General features: G+C 41.8%; 1 protein-coding gene across 1 annotated transcript in view; it reads left to right on the top strand.

The window, feature by feature from the left end:
• Positions 1–20201, top strand: part of ino80 (INO80 complex ATPase subunit) — a 44261-nt gene extending 24060 nt beyond the window's left edge. The window contains exons 26-36 of the mRNA XM_060866087.1: positions 4825–5050; positions 9175–9302; positions 11825–11919; positions 12272–12344; positions 14348–14506; positions 14714–14816; positions 15442–15530; positions 15658–15822; positions 16281–16419; positions 18472–18690; positions 19015–20201. Coding sequence (XP_060722070.1) covers positions 4825–5050; positions 9175–9302; positions 11825–11919; positions 12272–12344; positions 14348–14506; positions 14714–14816; positions 15442–15530; positions 15658–15822; positions 16281–16419; positions 18472–18690; positions 19015–19226 — 1608 coding nt within the window. The 3' untranslated portion in view covers positions 19227–20201. The remainder of the gene's footprint in view (positions 1–4824; positions 5051–9174; positions 9303–11824; positions 11920–12271; positions 12345–14347; positions 14507–14713; positions 14817–15441; positions 15531–15657; positions 15823–16280; positions 16420–18471; positions 18691–19014) is intronic.
• The last annotated feature ends 1012 nt before the right edge of the window (positions 20202–21213 follow it).

Here is a 21213-nt window from a genome sequence, read left to right as displayed (position 1 = left end):
ACACACAAATATACAGTATATTCACACACACACACTGTCATACACACACAAATATACAGTATATTCACACACACACAAATGTACAGTATATTCACACACACAAATGTACAGTATATTCACACACACAAATGTACAGTATATTCACACACACAAATGTACAGTATATTCACACACACAAATATACAGTATATTCACACACACACAAATATACAGTATATTCACACACACAAATATACAGTATATTCACACACACAAATATACAGTATATTCACACACACACACTCTCATGCACACACACACACAAATATACAGTATATTCTCACACACACAAATATACAGTATATTCACACACACACAAATATACAGTATATTCACACACACACACACACACACACACACACAAATGTACAGTACATTCTCAAACACACACACACTTGCTTTCCTTATACCTACACAATTTCATTTCTTTTTTCTCGCACAGAAAAACCTATTGACACAGAAGCTGATAAATTCTGGAGAAATCAGAGACATGATTATTGACCAGATATTTGTTTTTAAGGTTTTTACATACATACATACATGTGGTTAAGGTGTTGGACTACTGACCGGAAGGTCATGGGTTTGAACCCCATGTCCACCAAGCTGCCACTGCTGGTCCCCTGAGCAAGGCCCTTAACCCTCAATTGCTCAGTTGTAAAATAGAACTAAAATTGAAATAAAAATGTAAATGTAAGAAATAATTAAAGCTTCAGAAAAATTCGGTGAAGTCTGTAGACAGAAGACCGACTGTATCCACTGGAATTGATGTTGTTTTTGTGCTTAATAAAATTTGTAAGCTTTCAGACATTTCCAGTTAAAATAGATCATGTTTCTGGGTCAGAAACTAGCGAGATCTCTTGTTTTTATGGGCCGAAATTGTAATCAGGAGCTTTAAATGTAGCACTTAGTAAAATATAAAATAGACTATGATGAAGGTCAGTTTATTGTAGCTGGAGATTCTGCCTATCACCAGGCCAATGAATACAAATAGAATCATTAATGAATAAATATACAATACACTGGTTTGTATATGAGGATCTTGGCTAAAAGATGTAAATAGAAGCTTTAAATGAAATAAAACAAGATTCACTACTTAAAAATGGAGGCAGGGCTTATTTCCAGGCAAAACATGCAAATTAGTTGTTCCTGCATGTGGGCGGAGTCTATTCCTAGTCCAGGATCTGTATCTGAAACCAAGACACTCACAAGATCCATGGCTTTATGGAGGTGGAGCTTATTTATGGAACAGAAAATGCAAAAGGAAGCTTTAAAATGAGAAAACGGTGAAGTCCATGGCATCAGATCCGTTGTTATATGGTATTTTTTTAAATGATATTGTTATAACCCGTCTGAGAAAACTGGGTATTATTACAGACTGCAGCTTTAAAGACACGGCACAGTGTCTGTGAATATCAGCATGCGGTCGTTTTCTTTTTAACAGCAGCGTGAAGTTTAGATTTTGTTATATAACCAACACAGGGTTCAGCGGGTGCAGGCAAATCATTCGTTTGCTGAAACATTTGTGTGTGTGTGAGTGTGTGTGCGTGTGTGTTTTCTGCGTCTGTACAAACTGAATCCAGCAGTACGGATTCTGAAATGCACGTATGGCTGGCCCCCTGACAGCGGTCTCCTGCGGTACCACAAACAAACAGCTCATCTAAAATAAAACCTCAAACGCAGCAGCGTGCCCTGTCTCCAGGCCTGTGTTTATTTATCCTTCCTGAGCTACTGACAGATCTGCGGCTCAACCGAGCTCGACCTCAACCTCGACGTGACAGCCAAACAGCGAGAAGCCTTGAGCGCTACTGCTCCAAACCGAGCAGCGTCTCAACCACCGATTCAGCTCATGGCTCAATCACACCAGCCGTATAAAAGCGTCCTAATGTAACATTACGAGCAGATTACATCGGAGTCTCCGTGTTTCCACACACAAAACAGACGTATGATTATTATTTATATTATTCCAAGATATTAACGTCCGTCAAGTACGTCAGCGTTAGATGAATACGTCACAGTTTGGGTTTTTTTTTTTTTAAACCTTATCTCAGTCTGCAGTGTCTATAATGTGTGTCTGATTACCACAGATCGGAATTCCAGCTACTTTCCCAGCTCGGTTTTTCCAGTTTATTCCAAATCTCACTTATAATGGAAGTCTAGTGGCAGTTAATGAAGTCTAGGGGCAGCATTTATCATTTATCTTTTTATAAATCTTTATCTGCACTTCATGTACTTTAGTTACACAAGCTTAAGTCTCTCACGCTACTACTGTGGATTGTGGGCGTGGCCAGTGCATCTGACAGGTTCGTGCTATATCAGAGTCGGATACGCAACGCATGCTAAGTGTATTAGCTACATAATGTTTCCAGAAGCACCAACAACCATCTCTACCTCTTTATTTTTCTTCACAACTTCAAACTGATGCTCTGTGCTACAGATGTGGTGAATAGTGTTTGTAAATCTCAGGTTAAAGGAGTGTTTATTGAACTTCACTGTCGTAAACGTACATTTAAATTCCATGTGTGAGCGTTGTGGCCCCGCCCGCCTCCTCGTCTCCACTATGTGTCCGTGGGACTTGGCGCGGTGTTGGCACCAGCCCTCCGGCGCCGGGCACATATGGGCACTGTGGGAAAGTGATAAGATAGATTAGTGGCCTCTCTCTCTCACACCCACTCTCTTTTTATTCACAAGGGGCTCTTGACCTCTTTGGCTTTTAAGGCCACATCTGCGTCTACGATTTCTCATTGGTCAGCGGTGCGCGCAGCAGCCCGAGGCCCCGGCCAAGCCCAAGCTGTTTTTTAGCAGTGATAAGAATGAAAGGAAGATAATATCATCTGCTTGTCAGCATGCCATAAAACACTGGGAGAGTGAGAAAGAGAGGGATGTGGAGAAGAAAAGGAGGAGAGGAATGGAGCGGAGTGGGGGAAGGGGCTGATTCGCTACAGGAAATAGTCATCTGTTTAACCAAAGACCTGTAAGCCCTTTTAGCACTACGGACCTCTGCTGTGCTGTGCAGGGTGGAATATCGGAAACGCTGCTCCGTGTGTGTGTTATGGTCACTATGCCATGTCATTGGTTCAATATAATGAAAACATTAAGCGTAACGTGCCCTATACAGGTGATAAGTAGCATCAGTTCAACACCATGCTCGCGTCATTCTTCTGATGTCAGGAAATCAAAAACTCGAACTAAACACACTTTTTCGTTCCACTCGATCCGTGCTAATCCAGTAGTTCGCTAATCCACTTCATTTCAAATCAGTCGCTAGTTACAATAGTAATAGAAATAGAATTATCTCAGAAAATGGATCGGTCGCAGAACAGTATGACTTTTCAGAACAAAGTGCATTTTGACTGAAATCTATCTCTAGTTGTAATTATATTCTAATTTAATTCTATACTCTCTCTCTCTCTCTGTATGTATATATATATATATATATATATATATATATATATATATATATATATATATATATATATATATATATATATAAACCTAACACACAACTCTGTAGCAGAAATTACAGCCACTTTGTTATGGTCTTTTCACACACATCCCAGGACTTTCCCAGTCACATGACACTCCAGCACGTGACGTTAACTTTGGATTTAACGCTTCTGCACTATTGTTTTTTTAATCAGCCGTTTTTAAAGTATTTCCTTTTTAATTAGTTTGGATTCACACATGAGTCTCCTGGGAATTTCCCAGGAATTGCATGAAGCCGTGTCCTGGCTCGCTGCCACATCATATCCTCATTGGATTTAAAATCTGGCTGGTGTTTAAGTATCTTTTTTCATCTGATGAGTTCAAATGAATCACAATTATTCCTTACATAATAACTGAAACGGGTAACGAACGCTTCTGAATAAAAGTGACCGACGCTTCAGACGATCACGAAAACATTCGCTGTTATAAAAGGTCATATTTTACACATTTAGATATTTGATGGAAGAGTTTGTACACGGGCACGGTGGTTTAGTGGTTAGCACGTTCGCCTGACACCTCCAGGGTTGGGGGTTCGATTCCGCCTCAGCCTTGTGTGTGTGGAGTTTGCATGTTCTCCCTGTGCCTCGGGGGTTTCCTCCGGGTACTCCGGTTTCCTCCCCCGGTCCAAAGACATGCATGGTAGGTTGATTGGCATCTCTGGAAAATTGTCCGTAGTGTGTGATTGCGTGAGTGAATGAGAGTGTGTGTGTGTGTGTGTGTGTGTGCCCTGCGATGGGTTGGCACTCCGTCCAGGGTGTATCCTGCCTTGATGCCCAATGACGCCTGAGATAGGCACAGGCTCCCCGTGACCCGAGGTAATTCGGATAAGCGGTCGAAAATGAGTGAGTGATCATCACAGGGTTCATCATTTAATCCTGACGTTTAAAGGTGCGTCGGTGAAATGAAAGAATGAAGCGTGTTTAACGTTTGAACTAATTTCTCCTCCCCTTCAGCCCACCTCATGTTCATGAAGCTCCACCCACATGATCTTTGTAAACATGTTATAGATGTAGTAGGAAATGCATGCAAACACAAACGAGCGAATCCACATCAGAAATCCCAACATTTTCCATAAATGAGTTTTGACTTTACTGTTATCATTGTTTTTTGTTGTTGTTTTTGTTTTTTTGTTGTTGTTTTTTGCTTAAGATTTTTATTTTAAGGACAGTTGCACCTGTAACATTTACCTCTAGATTTCCATTGCTAGTCTCTCTCACACTCGCACACACGCACACACACACACTACAGATTTTTATTGGCTCACTGTATTGATTTTTTTCTTATATTTTCTGTGTTTCTAAGGTGACCGCGGTTCCTGTAGAGCGTTACTGTGCGGACCGCAGCGCCGAGTACGAGTGGCAGCAGGTCCGTGATGGCGGGAGTTTAACTACCAAGCAGTGCTTCCTGTTTGGCTCACCTGAGCTGGCGCACACCTGGGCCACCCGCGCTCTCTACTTCCACCCTCAGAGCGCCGGGGGGTTGATGGCTCTGCAGCCTCGACACGGCTGGTCCTTCATCAGGATACCCGGTAAGTCATGTAGCCGGAGTGCACGAGCCGCCAGCACCACCGGTATCACTCTCCTGAGCGCTAGAGTGTTTCTTTGTATCTGACTATTGTTTCTGTGCTGAGGTTTTTTTATTGTTATTATTTAAACCAAAGAACTTTCTCACAGCTCCTTGGTTTGATTTCCAGCATCTCTAGAGGAAGCAACTCACAAATCTTAATCTTAAAGCCCAACCCCTGAGAGAACTACTCACACACACCCACATTCGCAGGAGCTCGTCAGCATCGTCTCGGGGATTTTTTTTTCAGATAGGTTGAACAGGGATACGGCCTCTCTGTGCTATTGTGCGTGTGAGTCAGAGCTGCTACAGAGGAAACACTACAGAGGGAGAAGGAGAGGCTGCCAGAGAGACCCGTGGGAGAGTGGTACAGGTCATCGTGGCCACCAGCCCGGGCCACTCTGGGGTCACGACCTCTGCCCGCACGGCTTCTCCGTCACTGTCAGTGTTTGGCTCAACGCACAACCGTTTGTTAAATCTTACAGAGAGCACTTTTTTTTTGGACGTTTTATTTCTTAACCATCACATACCAGTGCACTTTTTTCTGCACACACAGTCCTGTGAAGTTGGGAGGGGGGACAAAGCAAGGAAGTTCGACTGTGGGACATTGTTTCAGCACATTGTTAACTGAGCCTGTGTGTGTGTGTGAGTGAGCTCCAGCACTCATTCACAGACCCAAGGTGCTTCGGCTTTCGATCCTTTTCCCATTTTCTCAGAGTCGTTCTGTAGCCGGGGAAGGAAATGACACAACGCAGGGCCAGGCTCATTTGAAGCCCTGTGGCAGCACCATCATCATCATCAACATCAACATCACCGTTGCCCCCTGTGAAGATGCTGGAACAGAGCATGGCTTGAATGGCCTTTTGTGATATGCGTTAATCAGCAATATCAACATATTAGCTCAGCTGCATGAGTATTACAGTTAATCTCTCTCTCCCTCTCTCTCACACACACACACACACACACTCTGGGCGGGTTCGGTGTGTAAACTCGGCTAAATCGTGACGGCTTTGTTCATGCAACAAAAAAGCAAAACTATTATACCAGCGAGGCTCATGTTCACTTTTTCTTTTCTTTTAAACTCTGCTCACTTCACCTGTAATCCCTACTGACTTTACTGACTTCTTTTTCTTTTGTTTTCATTTCTTTTTATTCAGCCATTTTCTTCCCAAACCACAAGTGCACATTTTTATGGGGCCTGGCATCTTTATTTCATTATATTATTTGCTTACTAAAATAATTTATTCATAAATTCTATCTATCTATCCATCCATCCATTTATCTGTCGTTCGTAACAACGGTGCATTCACGAGCATTGAAATTTATAAGAAAGTATTAAGTGATGTCAAAAACTCATTTAATCACCCGACCAATCAGAGCCAAGTTTTATAGGCCTATGAGAAACAAACATGGAGGACGGTGTAGAAATTTTGTCTTGCGCAGAAACCGTCACAATTTCCTGATTTGCTTCCCCTCAGAACCAAATCCAAATATTTAGAAAGTCAGCGTAATCTCTGTTTTTAATAAATCCAGATGCATAAACTCGCTAATTAGCTCGCACCGATCGTAAAGCAGAGGTGGGAACATCGTCGTTATGGTTACGACATGCCCATGTTTCATTTCACGTCGACACAAAAGGTCAGCGTGAAGTCTGATTACGGGGGAAAAAGTTGTAAGATGGAGAATTTGCGGTTACATTAGTTCATTTGTGTCTCTTGACAAACACACAGAGTGTGAAATAAACTACTGCTTCAGGAAAAAATGTCTTAAACTTTTCACCGTTAAAGATTTCAGTCATAAAAAGTCAAAGGTTACGAATCGTTTGTTACGTCGTTTCCTCCGAGGATTGCGTCACACGTTTAAAAGAAGAAGAAAAACACTGCAAAGTTGATAAATTTTCAGACATCAATCACAAAAAAAACTATGAGTATGTTATATAAGTGAATGTGGGATCGTGTGTGTTGTGTTGTGGGTGTTGTGTATTATTTATCATTAACACAAATGAGTAGAAAGGTTCAGTAATAACGTATTTGGACACTGAAATTGTGGCTATTTTAAAGCAAGCCGTGTGTGTTTGTGTGTGTATGTGTTTGAGTGTGTGTGTTTGTGTGTGTATGTTTGAGTGTGTGTGTTTGAATGTGTGTGTGTTTGAATGTGTGTGTGTTTGAATGTGTGTGTGTTTGAATGTGTGTGTGTTTGAATGTGTGTGTGTTTGAGCGTGTGTGTGTTTGAGCGTGTGTGTGTTTGAGCGTGTGTGTGTGTTTGAGCGTGTGTGTGTGTGTGTTTGTGTGTGTGTGTGATGTAGATTTAGAGATTTTGTCTAACACTTGTTCAGTTGGCAGGGTGATGTAGCATGAAGGTCTTTTCTCACACTAGTTCTGGTACAGAGGTTTTTTTTTTACATTTATTGTAACAGCATTGCAGACTTGTTGAGGTGGAGGTGTGTGTGTGTGTGTGTGTGTGAGAGAGGAGGGCAGCAATCGGTCTTAGCTTGTAGACAGCCTGTGGGAAACTCGGCTTTCCCTTCCTGTTCCTTCAAAGAATCGCTGCTCCCCAGCAAAATGGGCGGAAATATTATTGCTCTTTTATTTGCTTTTTGATTTTTGACCCGAACGTTAACGAGCGACATAATTGTCCGATGTTCGAACCTTTACTTTGTGCCTTCTTGCTAACGTGAGACGAGCTTCTTCCTTCACTCTGGTCTCTCACAGCTATCACACGTATAGTTTAATGTAAAGGTGGTGCAGCGTGCTGACTCCTCACACTGCCCTGTCCTGCAGGTGGAGCTGTTTACTTTGCTTTTGTGCTCAGAGCCTCATCATGAGGAGTGTGTGGAGTATGTGGCTGCTTAATCAGAGCTTTCGTGACTCACCAGCCTCTCATCCGACCTTCATGAGCTGTATAAATTCCACTAAACTCCCAGGTGTGATTCTTCCTTGCCCTTTGACCTCTCGAGCCTAGTAATGTGATCTGAGAGCATTAAAAAAAACAATAGTAGTGAATTTTAAAGGGGAAGTTTTTGAGTGCGCAAATAAATGTCATGTTATGAAAAAAAAAATAGAAATGGCGTGAACTTTCAAATCAACCAAGCACTTTAACAGCATTTAAATGTAACCACGCCCACAATACTCCATAAAAGGCAAAGCGCTGAGAACGACAGCACATCGACAGAGGGTCGGCTATGGTAGATGCATTCTAACACCTCCTGCTGTTATAGGGTGCCATTACTTTTGTCCAATTTGAAAAATGCACGTAGCTTCAATTTCACACTGACCTCTGAGACACGCCTCTTCTCACTCAAACTCCGCCCAGCGTGTGTAACTCTCACCTCAGTACTTCAGGACCGATTCGGTATCAAACCTTCTGCTCTTAAGTCGACTCTGAATACTCCGAACTTCATCTAGAAACTTCTGAAGATTAAAGTTCCTTTTTTAGTCCTGAATACAGTTTAAAAAAAGAAATATTTCCATTCTTGCAGATCGCCTGACAAACAATAAAGAGATTTTTGATCCTCTGTTTGTTTCCTTTCTAACAATGATTGAGAAATGCTCGTGCTCACATCCCAGTCCAGTTTATCGTGAGTTCTCTCACCGGGGAACGAGGCATTTATAGGATGTGAGGATTGATGTTTCCCCTCTATTACGTCCCCCTGGGCTAAACATTTCTGTCCTCAAGTTCTGTCCTCTCCTTCCTCTGGTTCAGACCACACTGGTGCTGTTTCCTCCTCATGACTGAGATGAGTATGAAGCACTGCACGCCGTGTTCTTCAGAACACAAGCCAACCTCTGTCTGTCTGTCTGTCTGTCTGTCTGTCTGTCTCTTACTTTGTCTGACTGTCTGTCACTTTCTTTCTTTCTTTCTTTTGTTTGTTTTTCTTTTTTTCTTTCTTTCTTTTGTTTTTCTTTTTGTCTGTCTGTCTCACTTTCTTTCTTTCGTCCGTTCGTTTCTTTCTTTCTTTCTTTCTTTCCCTAAACTTCCTTCTCCTAAGCTTCTCCCTAACACTGTATTTTTACTGCCTCTGTGATCTCGCAGATTGTACAGTAAGATTTAACAGGAAGTGACCTCACCTGCTGTTCCTGTGTGTTTCAGACAAGGAGAGTCTGATCACGGACAGTGGGAAGCTCCACACTCTGGACCTACTGCTGACTCAGCTGAAGTCTCAGGGTCATCGTGTCCTCATTTACTCTCAGATGACTCGCATGATCGACCTGCTGGAGGTGAGAACTATCCATCCATCCGTCTCTTAATTGTTACACATCATCAATTTTCATACAATCTTTTCAGTTATTTAAGCGTCATATCACCCGAGCGAAAAGTACCGTGAACAAAATCCTCTGTCAGCTGTGACAGACTAGCTTCAGCTCCTTCATATACTTCAGGGTGATTTTTTTTTTTTTTTTTATTCTGATCTTCGTCGCTCAGCAGCGAACTGACAGAATAAACGTGATGTGTTTTGTTTTCATGTTTCTCTCCTCACCTTTAGTGTTTATTCTCGGCCACAATGTCAAAGTGGAGCTGTATGAGGAATTCCTTACGGTGCTTGTAGCTATTTTACTTTTCTTTAGAAATCTTTAAAGTCTGGAAGGAAGTTGCCAGGTGGTTATACACACTTCACTTCCTGTGTTTGTAGAGTAGTTGCACTATGGGAAATGTTAATCATGGGGGAGATAAAAACAGGACAGCATCCCATCCTGTGATCCTGCGACTTCACCGACTGTTCCTTCTTCTCCTTTAATCACGCGCACACACACACACACACACACACACACACACACACACACACACACACACACACACACACTTGTCAGAGCTAATGCTAGCAGGCTAGCCTGTGCTGTGTGCTTGCTGAATGATGTCATGACTGATTTCTCTGTGCTCCGTTCACTTGGCTGTGGATTTATACGAACCAGCTGGAGTCAATTTAAGTCTCAGGATCAGCTCTGGGGAATAGATTGCAATCTTTTGCTTTTTCGCTTTAACCTTGTTGGTATTTTCCCTGTTTTGACACTGCCTAATTTGTCGTGACATAAGTAGTGATTATGTTTGGAAGTAGATGTTGATGTCACCATTACGCGTCTCACAGTAATGGCGAGATCTTCAGGGTGTACGATGAAATCTTACAGCAAATCTTACATTACATTACATACTGCACCTGGAGGTCACAGAGCTTTCTAACGTCTCAAACTCGTTAATTAAGACAGAAAGAAGATTGAAAGACAGAGTGTGTGTGCGTGTGGGGGCGGATGGGGTGGGGGAGGCGGGGTGTGTGTGAATGAAGAATATATGACGATGAACAAATGAGTGAGAAATAAAAACAAAGAAACTGGAAAGAATGAAGCAAAAACAAGAATGCCTAAATCAATGAAAGAGCGTGGAAGAAAGAAAGAGGCATATAAGAACATTTGAATGTGTAAGAATAACAAAACAAATAAGTAAGAACCTGGAAATAGAAACACTTGAGTGTGTTGTGGTCAGTACATTATTGTGGGTGGTGTGGTCAGTACGTTATTGTGGGTGGTGTGGTCAGTACATTATTGTGGGTGGTGTGGTCAGTACGTTATTGTAGGTGGTGGGGTCAGTACGTTATTGTAGGTGGTGGGGTCAGTACGTTATTGTAGGTGGTGGGGTCAGTACGTTATTGTAGGTGGTGTGGTCAGTACGTTATTGTGGGTGGTGTGGTCAGTACGTTATTGTAGGTGGTGGGGTCAGTACGTTATTGTAGGTGGTGTGGTCAGTACGTTATTGTAGGTGGTGGGGTCAGTACGTTATTGTAGGTGGTGGGGTCAGTACGTTATTGTAGGTGGTGGGGTCAGTACGTTATTGTAGGTGGTGTGGTCAGTACGTTATTGTGGGTGGTGTGGTCAGTACGTTATTGTGGGTGGTGTGGTCAGTACGTTATTGTGGGTGGTGTGGTCAGTACGTTATTGTGGGTGGTGTGGTCAGTACGTTATTGTGGGTGGTGTAGTCAGTACGTTATTGTGGGTGGTGTAGTCAGTACGTTATTGTGGGTGGTGTAGTCAGTACGTTATTGTGGGTGGTGTAGTCAGTACGTTATTGTGGGTGGTGTAGTCAGTACGTTATTGTGGGTGGTGTAGTCAGTACGTTATTGTGGGTGGTGTAGTCAGTACGTTATTGTGGGTGGTGTAGTCAGTACGTTATTGTGGGTGGTGTAGTCAGTACGTTATTGTGGGTGGTGTAGTCAGTACGTTATTGTGGGTGGTGTAGTCAGTACGTTAATGTGGGTGGTGTAGTCAGTACGTTATTGTGGGTGGTGTAGTCAGTACGTTATTGTGGGTGGTGTAGTCAGTACGTTATTGTGGGTGGTGTAGTCAGTACGTTAATGTGGGTGGTGTAGTCAGTACGTTATTGTGGGTGGTGTAGTCAGTACGTTATTGTGGGTGGTGTAGTCAGTACGTTATTGTGGGTGGTGTAGTCAGTACGTTAATGTTTGTTTGGGTTTTTACCTCAAGTCTAGATTAAAGCCTTAACGTCAACACAATGTTTCTCACAGCTACAGGAATGGTGGGTTCATAATTCATGCTGTGGTCGGACGATTCAGACCTCTGTCATAATGAGCTCTAATGAGGACATAAAGACAGTGTTTCAGTTTAACACACACACACACACACACACACACACACACACACACACACACACACACACACACACATGCACACAGACAGGGTTACTTTAGTTTCTGAATAACTTTAATAACTTATCCTTCTCTTCTTTTCCCCAGGAGTACATGGTGTACCGGAAACACACATACATGAGACTGGATGGTTCATCAAAGATCTCAGAGCGTCGTGACATGGTGGCAGGCTTCCAGAGCCGGTGAGGAGTCCAGCAGCAATTTCTTTTCTCTTTTCTTTAAGAGGCTTGTTGAGGCTAAAAGGGGTGAAAAGCTCAGCCTGTCTAACAGCAGGTCCCATGTTAGCGTCTTTCTCTCTGGTTAAAGTTTAGAAAACAAGCTGTAATTAGTGCTCGGTCTGTGATGTGCCGTCATGTTGGACCTCCCTGTGCGTTTCTGGTTCACATTATCTCCTTTCACCACCGTCTGCTTTCCATTTTGTATAGAGGATGTGTGGGGGGTATTGGAAAATTGTCTTCATTTTCTTTCTCTCTCTCTCTCTCTCTCTCTCTCTCTCTCTCTCTCTCTCTCTCTCTCTCTCTTTTCTGCTTGCAGGACAGATATTTTTGTGTTTCTCCTCAGCACTAGAGCAGGGGGTCTGGGGATAAATCTGACCGCTGCAGACACGGTGAGATGCTCTAATTCTCTCTCTCTCTCTGCCTCTCTTTCTCTCGCTCTCTCTCTGTCTCTCTCTCCCTCTCTCTCTGTCTCTCGTTCTCTGTCTCTCGCTCTCTCTCTGTCTCTCTCTCCCTCTCGCTCTCTCTGTCCCTCTCTCCCTCTCGCTCTCCCTCTGTCTCTCTCTCTCTCTATCCCTCTCTTTCTCTCCCTCTCTCTCTCTCTCTCTCTCTCTGTCTCACTCTCCCTCCCTCTCTCATTATGGCTTCTATCTGACAAGTTCTCTTTCAGGTGAGTTTGCTGGAACATCACGATCTGGATCATCAAACGTCTGAGAACACCCTGACACCACACAACTATCTTCAATAAGTTTTAACTGCAGTGTAACTAATGATGATGATGGTGAAGAATGTACAGTCATTAATAAAGAATGAAGTGAAATGATGTAAAGTGATGGATCACAGAAAGCTGTGAGACTGTAGACTTTAAAGTTGGGGTTTCTGTTGTTTGAGAAATGCTTCAGAAAACTGCGTCGGGCCACCAAACAAAAACACAACTAACGTGTAGCCAATAAGCAGAAAGGGGCGTGTCTTGTCAATATGGGCGGAGAGTGTTCAGTGCGCATGTGTGACATTAGCAGAAAGCGGTTTTAACATTGACATGGAGGATAAAAACAAAGAAAGAAAGCGAAGAAAGGCTTACGATAAGGCAAGAAGTAGGACCCGTGTTAATATAGGATCAGCTTTCCAGCGCTGGAGAGAACTGAACGTCTTCTGCGTGAAACGGAGCTAAACCTTTCACGGTACAACACACAGTACTACAAAAACACATTTGTATTACCATAGTATTACTCATTGTGTTCATTTATTGATAAAAACATCCCCTCGGGCAGCTGCCCCAGCAGGCTCCGCCATAAGACTTGTCTGGGTTATGTATGTATGTGTGGGCGGAGCTATCAAAACAGGGGTGGGACCCATTTGGGTTAGGGGCGTGTTTGTTTTGGTGATTTCAAATAATAACAACATAAAGGAAAATAATAATTAAATAGGGAAAAGGAATTATAGCATCAGTCTCTATTAGAAAAAAAGAAAAACTAACAAAAAGATTTAAATAATTAATACAATGTGGAAGGAGCAATAAAAACGATGACAACTAAGAGAAAAGAAACCATAAAAAGGAAGAGAGAGTAAGAACACTATAATGACGACAACAACAGCAAGCGCTAACTAAAAGAAAAGGAGGAAAAAAGAACTGTTCTATTTCCCACCCCCACCCTCCTTTTTATCCCAACCAGGAAAACCTGATTAATTTTTATTTATTTTATTTTTATTTATTTTTTTGCACTAAAGATTTTTTTAAGTGTAATAAACAGATGTTTACCGAACGTTATAACAAGGTTGACAGCAGAACTGTCCTTCATAATGACAAAACCTTTGATGGACCTGAGCATTAAATATAACTATGATGATGATTAAAGGTGGGGTCTCCGTTGTTTGAAAGCCAATGTTGACATTTGAAATCACCAAAACAAACACGCCCCTAACCCAAATGGGTCCCACCCCTGTACTGATAGCTCCGCCCACACATACATATGTAACCCAGGCAACTAATGGAAAGAAATGTGTCTTTATCATAGCTGAAGGGAAGAACAATACGATTGCAGATAAACAAACAAGCAAAAATGACACACAAGCATAATCATGTAAAGGACGGCATATATTAGTTCTGTGTAACAAAGCAAAACCAACGTTACTCACCTATCGAGAAGGAAAAAAGCAACCTCTGTGTCTTAATAAAGTTGGCCGCATATTCACAGATTGGAGATTCACCGCCCATATTGACAAGACACGCCCCTTTCTGCTCATTGGGTACACGTTTGTTTTGTTTGTCATCCCGACTCAGTTTTCTGAAGCATTTCTCAAACAACGGAGACCCCACCTTTAATCTCTGTTCCCTGGGCAAAAGGAGAATTTGATGAAGGTGTGTGTGTAATAAACGTCCTCTGTTCCTCTGCAGGTGATTTTCTACGACAGTGACTGGAACCCTACAGTTGATCAGCAGGCCATGGACCGAGCCCACAGACTGGGCCAGACCAAGCAGGTCACAGTTTACCGCCTCATATGTAAAGGCACCATAGAGGAGCGAATCCTACAGCGGGCTAAGGAGAAGAGCGAGGTATTAAGGGATGAAATCGCCATACACACATGCTCTCTCACACACACACACACAGAGAGAGCTATGGTCATTGTACTAGTTTTCCTCTCATATTTAAACCTCACACACACTCCACCTTCCTATTCCTCCTAAATTAAACGAATCGAACCTTGCTGTAAGTCCTAATCCAGTTTAAAGAGACACTGTCTCGTGTGTCCCGTGTCTCAGATTCAGAGGATGGTGATTTCAGGAGGGAATTTTAAACCTGACACACTGAAGCCCAAAGAGGTGGTCAGTCTGCTGCTGGACGACGAGGAGCTGGAGAAAAAGCGTGAGTTGGGTTTGTCACATCACGTGAATCATTTTGTGTCTTGTAAATTAATCAAAAGATTAGCCACTGATCAAATATACTGAACATGTCATTCTTCATGAGCTAGCTGAGTCTCCATGTCATCTTACCAGTAGCAGAGATCGATTCTCGTCACAGTTAAATCCTTTTCAGTTCCCGGCTGTAACAGTACAGTACAACTGCGATAACGATCCACGGAGTGGACACAAACTAACGAGTCTCAAATAATCACTCAAGGATGTTATTTACTCTGAGGTATTAATGGTCCGTTCCATTTGACTCACTGGCTTCGTGATTCGATTCAGGACGTTTCAAACACAATTTGACACCTGTGTTTTTACTGAATTGTTTGTATAAAACGAAATAAATGTAATATCGTAGACAAAATGCGCTAGAGGTTAAAAAATAAAATTAGTGAGGAAAACAAATAAATAGATAAAATTAGAAAATTAATTCTAAATAAATGGAAGTAAATAAATAAACAAATATAGGAATAAATAAATAAATTAAATAAATAAAAATGAAAAGGAATGAAAAGAAATAGTGATTCTCCAAAAATTTTTGATCGCATAAACACATGGTTCTTTGTGCTTATGTTTGTGAGCAGTTCGTTTAAGGCAGGAGGAGAAGAGGCAGCAGGAGGAGAGCAGTAAGGTGAAGGACCGTAAGAGGAAGAGAGAAAAATACGCAGAGAAGGTAAATATCAATTACATGTTATTATCTACAATCACATATACAGTATTCTTTCATTCTGTACTTCATCGCTTCGATTACGGGCCTTCTGAGGTTTTTTGTAAACATTTTGTAATTTGTTCACGTGCAGAGGAAAAAGGAGGAGGACGCAGAGATGACCAAGAAGAAGAGAGACGGCGTGAACTTGGTGATCCCGTACACCCCATCGGCGGACAACTCCAACCTGTCTGCGGACGGCGAGGACTCGTACATCAGCGTGGACATGGAGTCAGCTATGCCCAGCCCCTTCAGTGAGGTGAGAACAACATACATCTTACACTTAATCCCACATTTATTCGTCACTTAAACAGTTTATTAACCTTCATGCTGCTTGATTTAATTCAGTAGCATTTGTTTTAATTATAAAACTACACATTTACATCCAGATTTAAACCACATTTGTTGTCATGGTAAATTATAAACATTTCTTATCCACTTATTATTATTATTATTTAACTGGAACTCTTCTGGGAAGTTCTCTGGAGAACCTTCCAAGGTTTTTTTTAGAAGCCTGTAAAAATACAGATGAGGATCAAGTTCAGGAAGACGAACAGATCTCTGTGTCGTCTATCACGAACGTGTCACGTCTCAAAGCCGATACATTGAGGAGAAATTCATATAAAGTACATAAAGTAATCAGCATCGAAGGGTTTGTTTCTGTGAGTTTTCTTTTTTTATGATGCGTAGCTGAAAATCTGACACTTGTTTGTGTAGATCTCTCTGAGCAGCGAGCTGCAGCCTGGCTCTCTGCCAGCCGACGAGAGCAGCAGCGACATGCTGGTGATTGTGGATGAACCTCTGCCCACTAACTCGCCCACCTCCGGTACCGGCTCCGTCTCTGACAACGTGAACGGTGAGGAGAAAAAACAAAACTTCAGTTTATATAGAAAATAAATCTTAAAATGTAATAATGGATCCAGCATATAAGATTAATAATAATGGTGCAAAAATGTATTTAGTGATTCGCATATTGAATATGTTATTAAGTTAAACAGGATTAATATGCACACATTTCTCTTCTAGTACATCTGATAGACCTAATTTGCATATTCCTAGAGTCTGGGCAGGTTTCTTAGTTGTTAATTCTTTGTGCAGTTTTATACGGTCAATTATTTATTATGTACTCAGATGAAATTATGGCCTTTAGAACTAGTCAGAAGAAGATTTTAGGGGAGATTAATGAGTTGTCCTTCCACGAGCACCGTTTTCAGACTATGTATAATTAAACAAACCAAATACACTGACTAAAAACACACATCGTTCGAGCGTAAAGAACACAGTACCAGTGCTCAACACATAATATTTAGTTTATAACGCTATCGTGTTCCGGTGTTTACAGTGCCGGTTTGTTTCTTTTGTTGATCCTCATTTCCATCCAGTTTATCAGCTCACATTTACTGAAATAAAAAACATTCTGCATCCCAAAACACATGACGGCATGTTTGAAGACTAAAGGGGCGACTCATTCAGAGTCGATTCAGAGTCGAGTCGCTTCGTCACTAGCTCTCTCTTGGACTTAAAGGTGGGGTCTCCGTTGTTTGAGAAATGCTTCAGAAAACTGAGTCGGGCCGGCAAACAAAACAAAACAAACGTGTACCCAATGAGCAGAAAGGGGCGTGTCTTGTCAATATGGGCGAAGAGTGTTCAGTGCGCATGTGTGACATTAGCAGAAAGCGTGGAGGATAAAAACAAAGAAAGAAAGCGAAGAAAGGCTTACGATAAGGCAAGAAGTAGGACCCGTGTTAATATAGGATCAGCTTTCCAGCGCTGGAGAGAACTGAAGGAGCGGGAAGTTGGCCGCATATTCACAGATTGGAGTTTCCCGAGTCAATAACTCCTGAGCTAAACGCTGTTACTACACAAATAACACCTTTTCTATCGTAGTAATGTAGAGAGGCAGCTACAACCACGTTTTGTGTAGTAACAGCGTTTAGCTCAGGAGTTATTGACTCGGGAAACTCCAATCTGTGAATATGTGGCCAACTTTACTTAAGACGCTGAGGCGCTTTTTTCCTTCTCAATAGGTGAGTAACGTTGGTTTTGCTTTGTTACACAGAACTAATATATGTCGTCCTTTACATGATTATGCTTGTGTGTCATTTTTGCTTGTTTGTTTATCTGCAATGGTATTGTTCTTCCCTTCAGCTATGATAAAGACACATTTCTTTCCATTAGTTGCCCGGGTTACATATGTATGTGTGGGCGGAGCTATCAATACAGGGGTGGGACCCATTTGGATTAGGGGCGTGTTTGTTTTGGTGATTTCAAATGTCAACATTGGCTTTCAAACAACGGAGACCCCTGTACACTTTTCATTCTCTTCGTCTCTAACGGACAGTATAAGCAGGAGGCCGAGACGTCTTTTTGCTCCCTCTGTGAATTCCTCCTCCACATCCCTCAGCTGTGTGGTGTTTAGTTTTGCCTCTCTCTCAGGACGCAAACTCTGAGTCAGATAATAAAAGGCCTGTGTGGAGCCGAGACAAAACCACTTACACTGAAAGACAGACCGACTCGGCACGTTAACTAATGTATAATGTAAACGATGACAGCCTAAAATTATGAAAAATATATTTTATTTGCTTTGCTGTGAATTTATTTTCTCTGCATATCAAATAAAAAATCGAATTCCAATTTTGAATCCTTTGATGTAGAAACTTTCGTAATTTTTAAATGACAAAAATGAACAGTATTATATTATATAAGTCAGGCTATAATGGTCTAAAATAATGGCCTTAAATCTGTATCAGAAATGTTTGTGTCATCATAAGATGCGACAGCCTATCGAGTACAGTATGCAAATTAGTTTTGTTTAATTGAATTTGCATATCCGTAGCATCTGGGCAAAAGCAAGACGTTTCATGATGTTTGCTGATGTCAGACATCTGATGTTGGGTTTGTCCTGCAGGTGTCTCTTCTCTAGATGTGTCTAGTCCAGGCAGAGGAAGAGCCGGTCGGAGCCGAGGGAGACCCAAAGGCTCGGGAAGCGGCGGGAAGTGCTCGAACAGGAAGGGTCGAGGGAGGAAGTCGACAGCCGGCAGCGCAGCAGCGATGGCAGGAGCGATGGCTGGAGCAGCAGCCGCCTCAGCTGCGGCATACGCAGCGTACGGCTACAGCGTGTCTAAAGGTGGGTTTTTTGAGCAGGCCAAGAAAATTCGACATTTCATAGCTGAGTAGATAAAATCGTGCTAGCGAGAAACAAAGTGTAAACTTAGTAACAGCTTTGTCTCTGACACTGCAGACTTCTTCCATAAACGTACCCTTGTGGACAGAAAACTTCTCAACAAATCAGCTTTTACTGTTACTATAGAAACCATAATCCTGCTGACCAATCAGAATCCACACCACTCCTCTACGCCATAGCAATGCAACACAGTTACTCATAGTTAACGATGATTAGATTCAATAGATTTCTGATTTTGTTTTATTTTGTTTTAATTTCATCCCTCAGGTATCACTGCAGCTACTTCTGGCTCCTTGCAGTCAGCGATCGCTCGATCTTCATCCTCTGCAGCGCTCGTTCCCGTGGGAACGCCCTCTCCCCAGGCTAAAGGCTCGGTCCTGGGTTCCGGCGCTCAGCTCCTCCCACATGGCAGCTCACATGTCCTTCACACCACCTCCAAGAGAGGCAAAGCTCCGAGCGGCCATGCTGGCGGACGGTAGCAGTGTCACACCGCCTGGCGGTTCTCCTTTTAGTTCGGCCAGTAATTTTACTATTGCGGTGTGAGATTTATCTGCGGTTTATGACGCCTACCTACATAAAAACATTTCACCAGGCCTGTAGTCACTGTGAAGGTTTGGTTTTACAGCTAAAATCTATTCGAATCTGATTTCTGATTAATCTGTTCGACTGTAATTCCAGACATCGCTCCTAGGTTTGCACTTATCCATCCATCCATCCATCCTTCCATCGCTGATTGCTTGTTTTTTGGGGCCACCAGCATGAATTTTTTTTTGGTCTTCTGTTTGGCGAGAACATTCAGTACAAACATCTGCAACATAGAAACAAGAAGTAAAACCTCAAATATCGTCTTTACTCGAACACACCGAGATCGTGAAAAAAACGCCAAACTTCTCTTTATACAGCTTCAGCTTCAGATCCTTAATATTTAAATATTCTGACCTGTGAGGAGATTTTTTTTTCTTGAATGAAGGTGTGAATGAATGTGATGCTGCTTTAAAAAAATAAATAAATAAATAAAAAATTTAGTACTCCACTAAAGGTGGAAGATTTCTGACCTGGAAAAGTTTTCGACGGATGTAAAATGTATCATAGCTTAAGTTAAAAAAAAAAAAGAAGAAAGAAAAGTTAATTTATGAAGATTTGTGCTAACTGTAAATTGTAACGGAGCTGTTTATTTTTAAACGTATTGATATCACATCATTTTTGTGGCACCTGTGGGGTTTTTGGTGGTTTTTTATTATTTCTTTTTTTGGAGTTTATTTTTTGTCTCTCAAGCGTGATGATTTGTCCAGTGTTTGTAAATACCATCGCGGATCTCGCTCCTTTCACCGTTCTCCATATTTCCCATGATGCTCGTATATTTTTATATTTCACTCTGTACATACGAGAGAAAGAAGAGTGTTGTTTTACTAACGTGGAGTAAATCCAAAATAATAAAAAAAAATCAAAAATAATTCCAAATGCATATGCCTGTGATTTATCGCTTTTTTTTTTGTAAGGTCACCACATTTTATTCATGTTGTAAATAGTACATAACACTGTATATAGGAAGGTTTATGACACCTGTATATGTATATATAGCACTGTGCGAAGGTTTTAGTCAGGTGTGAAAAAATGCTGTAAAGCAAGAATGCTTTAAAAATATCTATTTTAATTGTTTATTTTTTTATCAAATGCAAAGTGAGCAAACAGAAAGAAAAATCGACCCTTTGGTTTCAAACCAGCATCTTGTACACAACTTGCACAAATTCAGGGATTATTTTTTAAACGCAGTCTTTAAAGGTGGGGTCTCCGTTGTTGCTTCAGAAAACTGCATTGGCAGGTTTCACAGAACTAATATATGCCGTCCTTTACATGATTATGCTTGTGTGTCATTTTTGCTTGTTTGTTTATCTGCAATCGTATTGTTCTTCCCTTCAGCTATGATAAAGACACATTTCTGTGTGGGCGGAGCTATCAATACAGGGGTGGGACCTATTTGGGTTAGGGGCGTGTTTGTTTTGGTGATTGCAAATGTCAACATTGGCTTTCAAACAACAGAGACCCCACCTTTAACTGAAACAGAAACAGTTGTGTTGGAGCTTCACACTGGGTCAGGAACAAACTAACTCTGATTCTGAGATGAGGTTGTGGACACAGTTTCATGTCTCAGGTCAACAAGACAAGGTTCTTCTGCACAACCAGGTTTCTCTCGGGAATGATCTTAAAACAGACTGGGCTTTCAGGATGTGATGTTGTGAAGAAGCTAAAGAAACAAGCAACATTGAGCAGTGTAGACGGAGTGGACCAAAGAAACTTAATGCAGCAGATGAAAGACGTATCACGCTTATGTCCAGCACTGTCCGTGAGCAAAGAACTGGAGGAAACCAGTGGGACCCTGGTATAACCATCAACTGTCTGGAGAAATCTGGACAGAAATGATCTCCATGGAAGAATTGTGGTCCAAAAGTCAAACCTCTGACACGG

Source organism: Tachysurus vachellii, chromosome 3 (genome assembly GCF_030014155.1).
Source record: "Tachysurus vachellii isolate PV-2020 chromosome 3, HZAU_Pvac_v1, whole genome shotgun sequence".
In the NCBI taxonomy this organism is placed as follows: Eukaryota; Metazoa; Chordata; class Actinopteri; order Siluriformes; family Bagridae; genus Tachysurus; species Tachysurus vachellii.
Note: the sequence above shows the minus strand (reverse complement) of the source record. Positions and strands in the feature narration are given on the sequence as shown.